This window comes from Agrilus planipennis, unplaced genomic scaffold, assembly GCF_000699045.2.
Source record: "Agrilus planipennis isolate EAB-ADULT unplaced genomic scaffold, Apla_2.0 scaffold203, whole genome shotgun sequence".
NCBI lineage: Eukaryota > Metazoa > Arthropoda > Insecta > Coleoptera > Buprestidae > Agrilus > Agrilus planipennis.
The window spans coordinates 5,049-11,522 of record NW_020438993.1 but is presented as its reverse complement, the minus strand read 5'-3'; the positions used below and the strand labels follow the sequence as shown (position 1 = coordinate 11,522).

At 36.6% G+C, this 6,474-nt stretch overlaps 1 protein-coding gene across 2 annotated transcripts in view; it reads right to left on the bottom strand.

The window, feature by feature from the left end:
• Positions 1–517: 517 nt before the first annotated feature.
• The window catches only part of LOC108740301, a 10,165-nt gene continuing 4,208 nt past the window's right edge, over positions 518–6,474 (bottom strand). The window contains exon 3 of one of the 2 annotated variants that reach the window (XM_018474581.2): positions 518–1,405. In XM_018474581.2, the coding sequence (XP_018330083.1) occupies positions 1,266–1,405 (140 nt within the window). In that variant the 3' untranslated portion in view covers positions 518–1,265. The remainder of the gene's footprint in view (positions 1,406–6,474) is intronic. The other variant, XM_018474580.1, reaches the window with a different exon arrangement.

The following is a 6,474-nucleotide window of genomic DNA, read 5'->3' as shown; positions in this document are numbered from 1 at the left end:
CTCTAAATTTCATAAAACTCAAAATGTCTGATAGTACCTATTAGTAATTAGTATATTACCCAGCTGGGCATAAAAAGTAAAGAACATCTCATACCTTATGTTTATTTCCTACCCTACCTAGATAAAAATTTTCAGTCTCTCAGTGTCTTCCAAAGTCTTTCAACGTCTCTCACAGTCTTTACAGTCTCTCAGTTATTGCCTAGGTGTTTTTATGGATCTCTCACAGTCTCTGTATGAGAGTCTCGAACGATAAAATTGTTAATTCAGAGATTCGACTTTCTCACTGAGAGACTAAATGAATAATACTGAAAAATTGAGAGACTCGAGTCTCTCGTAGAAAGACTGGGATCTCTGAAATATGTTGAACTTAGATAATTTTACCCATGTCTATCGAGACACCACTTATTGAAAGATTGGAGTCTCTCGTTCAGAGACTGGATACGAAATGAGGATCTCTCTATGAGCGACTCGAGTCTCTCGTTCAGAGACTCGAGTCTCTCGTTCAGAGACTGGATACGAAATGAGGATCTCTCTATGAGCGACTCGAGTCTCTCGTTCAGAGACGCTAAGCAGGTTTTTTGACGGTCTCTCTGCGCCACCAGAGAGACTCGATGAGAGACAAAGAATCGAGTCTCGCTTTCAGAGACTCTGAGAGACTGAACATTTTTATCTCGGGCTGGCACGTTTGCTATTGTTCACCAACTATCTGCCAAGAAAGTAAATTTTTCTTGTGCAAATAATTTAGAAATCATGCTTATCAAGTGAAACATCTTAAATACTCCCGATTTAGACAATGTAATAGGTAAAAATTTTGGATCGATAAATAAAAACTCCACGTAATTCTGCTCTGAACAGTGCGTCTTGGGTTGTACTTGCAGTTTTAAATTTTACGTTAAGTAAGGTTAAGTTGATATTCAGGGTCGCCGAGAGCTTTCAATGAATGGGGTTTGACCACACCTTGTTACGTCCCTGGATAGGCATTAAAACAGCAGGTAATTCCATGATGACAGCCAAAAATTGAAGTGAAAAAAATAATATGCATATAAATACGTGAATTTAGTTCTAAGTACCTATACGTATTTTTTTTTTTAAATAGCTTCCCCTGTTTTCTAAATTAATTTCTCCTTTTGTTATTTTTTATTGTTGTACAATTGGACTGCGCCGGGTATACGTATATAATTATTTTGATTTTTCAATTTTGTTCATTCCTTCTATTTGTTACCTTAAAGTGGAAAAGAGGTGATCATATTCACTAAAATATGAGTTTAATAAACGGGCGTTATATTGAGCAATGTTGAATGTTGTTTTGCGGTGTTGATAGAGGTTGAATTATGGTGTCCATTATGGTGGCTGCTACTAGTTTCTCGATGGAGAGAGTTCATCAGTTCTTCATTTTCTTTTCTCACTGAAACAAAAATACAAATGCTTCATGATTTCGAACGATAAATTGCAATTGCTCGTAATGAAAAGAACAAGTGACCTGAATTTAAGTTTCCTAGAAAAGAAAATACACTAAAAAGTTGCAATATTAATTTGAAATCATTTTTTCGATTTTTTATTTATCCACTACAAACTACCTCAAATTAATGAGGGAAAAAATGGTTGCTGTTGTCACACCCCACCGGGAATCGAACCCGGGACCTTTAGCTTTACGCATCAATGCTCTGACGACTAAGCTACGAAAGGTGACAACAGTAACCACGACAAACCGACCTACAAAATTAACGATCCTTCGATTTTTATATGACATTGTTAATTATTAATCGACGGATCGTTAACCTTATAGGTCGGTTGGTCGTGATTGCTGTTGTCACCTCTCGTAGTTTAGTGGTTAGAACATCGGTGCGTAAAGCCAAAGGTCCCGGGTTCGATTCCCGGCGAGGGCGTGACAACAGCAACAATTTTTCCCTCATTAATTTGAGGTAGTTTGTAGTGGGTAAATTAAAAATTGAAAAAATGATTTCAAATTAATATTGCATATTAATCCACTATTAAGTAATTAACAATGTCATAGGATTTCATATATTCACTAAAAAGTTATAAATGCTTTCAAAAATTATATTGAACTACTCCAAAAATTGGAGATTTATGTATTTTTCCAATTTAGTTATTAAAATTATTTAATACAATAATTCAGATCCGACGCGAACGTGGTAGTGAACAATCGTTTTTTTCCTGACGCCCTGCTTAGAGGGGTACCTACACCAAGTGAATTATTATGTATGTCTTTGAGAGAGCGTGTCGCCGCACCCTTAACTGGGTTGCAGGAAAAATTCTGTGCAGTAGTTCGACTCACTTTACTCTCTTCAGCACCTACATCTGCTAACACAAATCAGCTAATTTAGACTGGTAAGTAAGTGGTCTAAAAGCCAGTTATGATTGGTTAATGTGCCCAAAGACAATGAAACTTAACTACTAATGCTAGTGAGCAGGCAGTCTTTTAGCATTTGCCTAAGTGGTCTCAAGTAAACCATAGAATAACTTGCACCAGGGCTGACGGATCCGAAATCGTTCCCGTGTCCTTCCCATTGGTCTAAACCTCCAGGTCATCCCTAGACAAAAATTTTCAGTCTCTCTCCAGCCTCTCAGAGTGTTTTAAAGTATTTCATCGTCTCCGAGAGCGTCTCTCACAGTCTTTCAGCCACTCTGAGAGCGTCTTTCACAAGAGACTGTGAAAGACGCTCTCAAAGTCAGAGTCAGAGTCTTTCAGTGTCTCTGAGAGAATCTCTCACACTCTTTCACAGTCCCTCAGTTATTGCCTAGGTGTTTTTATGGATCTCTCACAGTCTCTGTATGAGAGACTCGAATGATAAAATTGTTAATTCAGAGATTCGAGTCTCTCGTTCAGAGATTCGAGTCTCTCGTTCAGAGACTGGATACGAAATGAGGATCTCTCTATGAGCAACTCGAGTCTCTCGTTCAGAGACTGGATACGAAATGAGACGCTAAACGGTTTTTTGACAGTCTCTCAACGACACCAGAGAGACTCGATGAGAGACGCAGACTCGAGTCTCGCTTTCAGAGATTCTTATACTCTGAACATTTTTATCTCGGGATGCCCCTCGATCACTAATACAGTAATAAGAATTCTAACCGTCAACATCATTAAGATGGTGTCGTGGGTGGAAATTTTGTTGATATTTACACTAACGTCCAATAGAGAACCGAATGTAGGGATATCCCATAAGTTACTTTTGATTCATTCTTGATGGATAATTTTTTAGAGATATTCTGTGTAATCATCAAAGAGGCGGCATCATCTTTTGAAAAATATCACGCGGTACCAAAAAATACAAACACATTCAGTCATCGTTACGCTTTGCTCAAAAGAATCTAGCTATTCTAGGACTGTTTTCAAAAAAGAAGTGCTACTTTCATGCAGACGTGGTCACTTTTGCTCATAAAACACAAAAAGAAATAATTTTGACAAGGAAAAATGTGCTTTCTATGTTTGGTGAACTGTTGCAATCTTGTGCAATGAACCAATAACCGTCTTTTTCTGTCTATGGGCCTCCAAACTTTATATTTACTTATTTTAAATTTGTTTTATACAAGTCATCTTGAAAATTAAAATATGGTAACCAATTACTCCTTTTATTTATTTAGATTTCAAAAACCCACTTAAACTCTTAATATATCAGCGTACTTCCGTTCAAAACACCACTTATCTGAGTTTTAATGCTCAGCTAAATGTATGTAGGTAACAAGTAGAGGATATTATCTATAGTACCAATTTATTATTCAAACAATCAATCGAAAACTCCCACGCTAACAGTATAGTATTATCTTGGCGAAATTCTGATCGTTTATTAAAATTCAGCGCTGACGGCATACACGCAAAAGTTCTTTATTCTAAACTTGGCCATTGCACCATCGGTTATACTTTCTAAGAGCTTTTTAAATAACGTGTACATACAAATTAGGTCGATCTATCTTCTATTACACCAGAAAATCAATTGACGTCATTTGCTACTTACTTGTACTTTCTCAATCCTATTTCTAATTTTCAAATTTTACTGAAAATATATACACGTAGTATATAAAAGATATTGGATAGTGGATAATGTAAACTGAAAAGGACAGCATTTGATCCCTTTATCAGTTTTTTTATAAAGGAGGTGATAAACAAAAGTGGTACTGAGAGTTTAACAAGGAGAACATAACCTCTACATAAAATCTTATTTTCGAATTTTGCTTAATTTTTAATTTTTATGATACTGTGGATAGAGAAGGTTAGAAATGAAGAGGTATTAGAAAGAATTGGAGAAAGAGGACTCTATGGAAGCCAATAAGAAATAGGCGAGATAGGTTAGTAGGACACCTTCTCAGACATGAAGGTCTAGTCAGAGACATATTAGAGGTACAAACCGGAGTTAAGAGAGGTAGAGGTGGGCTTAGATTGTATTACTGTTCGCAATTAGTTAAGGATATGGGTTGTTCTAGTTTTAGGGAAACACGAAGATTAGCTCAGGATAGGAATGTGTGGAGGTGCGTGTCTAACCAGTCTTAAGACTGACGATCTTATGATGATGACGATGATCTTCGTCATTATCATGATAAGGTTTGCAGCCAAAAGACTGGTGAATCTTCACTTTTTCCTACCTTGATCTAATCTCCACATTTTTCGAAAACTAGAGCAACCTTTAACTATTATTTCCGAACCATAATCAAATGTAGGTCCACCTCTGGCCCTATTCACTACTCTTTGTACTTGTAATATGTCTCTAACCATGTCTAAGAAGGTGCCCTACCAATTGGACTGCACGGCCTTGTTACATTATAAAGATTCCATACAGTAGGGTTCACTCTTTTGATCTGCCTACATTTTTTGCATATTATAATGAATTAGCTTCATGGGCATTGAACTGCCATATACGAGGACGAGCTTTACCGAAGTATTTAGATACAAAATGTGTCTGTACTGTGGTTTCACGATACCACTCTGTACAAGCTAGATCCTGCTTAGCGATGAATTCGTAGATAAAGTGATGAAGCGTCGACAGGAGAAAGATTTATGGGCGTGGCTGGGAAGTGAATCTACTGTATAGAATCTTTATATTGTGGCTTAGTGGTTCAGAATAATGTACAGCATTCCAGGGGACACTGGTTCGATTCCTGTGTTATCTGACTCCCTAAATCCGAAAATCAGTTACTTCTTCATACAAAAGTCAATAAAATTTAAGATAAACTTTAAAAATTGCGAATTCCAACTGAAGTGTAGTTGTTTTGTTCAGATCTACGAACACCTTGGAGAATTACGTATCTAACCTACGTTTATTGCTTCAATTAGACATTTTCTCTTGATGTTGTCGCTCTTTTTGTTATTTAAAGTGCCTACCTACACATTTAGCGTTCTGTATTTTTTTATCTCGTCTGCAACCGAGTAAAAACTAACGTGTGCACATGCAGCGTTGTTTTATTATTCATTTTGAAGTTATCAAGTACGAGAATTTAACGGAAAACGTTTCTGAAACAGGCTGCCAGCTATTTTCGTACTGCCACTATTCATTTTCCCTTTGTTTGGACGAGAACCCTCTTTGCATAAAACATTTGTTAAAAATATACCTTAGGATGTAGCGCGGTAGAATTTTCTATGAAGATTGCTCTTTACATAAAATTGCGCCCCGTGTTAACGCCTGCTATTCTGCAACGATCAGTCTGCTCCAATTTTGCAGAGGAAGCCCGTTTTACATACATATATTCATTTTCATGCAGGCAACATAACCTCAAATTTACGATCTCAATTCAGTGTGCATGTTTAAGGTTATGAATATCTTGGTAGTGGTCTTGCTCAAACATTTCTGCTCTTGGTCTTGGTCTTGCGTGTTAGGTCTTCGTCTTAAAGTACTGAAAATGTTTTGTTCCAAGAAAAGAACATATTAAAATTGCTTCAAATAGTTTAACTCCTAAATCCACAGGAAGTAATTTAAATTTCTCGTCTAGTCTTGCGTTGAAAATCTTGGTGTTGAAAATTCGGTCTTGGTTTTAGACTTGGTCTTGTTCGTTCGTTCTTGGTTTTAGTGTTGGTCTTGTTTGTCGAATGCTAGCATAAAGACAGTCTTGGCGAAAATGCAAGATGAAGACCAAGACTGCCAGACTCAATATTTGTCAATCTACCTGCATTTTCATGGAAATATTTTTAGCAGTCAACGTCCCCTTACCATAATATATATTGATTTATGGAACCTATTTAATTACTTCTCTTTAAGCAATATTGAAATTTTTTCCTTCTTTACCTTCATGTAGCCATCTTTTTTAATAATGCAACAGTAAACACGTCTTTCAATCTTGCATCTACATTCATATTTCTCCAGGGCTCATCTTTTCAAAATCGTTCTTGTACGTTCCACAAGGAAAGGTCAAAGTTTATGCCGGTATTACACAACGTCATCCAAGAGTGCAAAACAGCCTTATCGCAGGGCGCATATAATACCTGACATGATAGTAACATTCCTTTTATTTATTTATTTATTT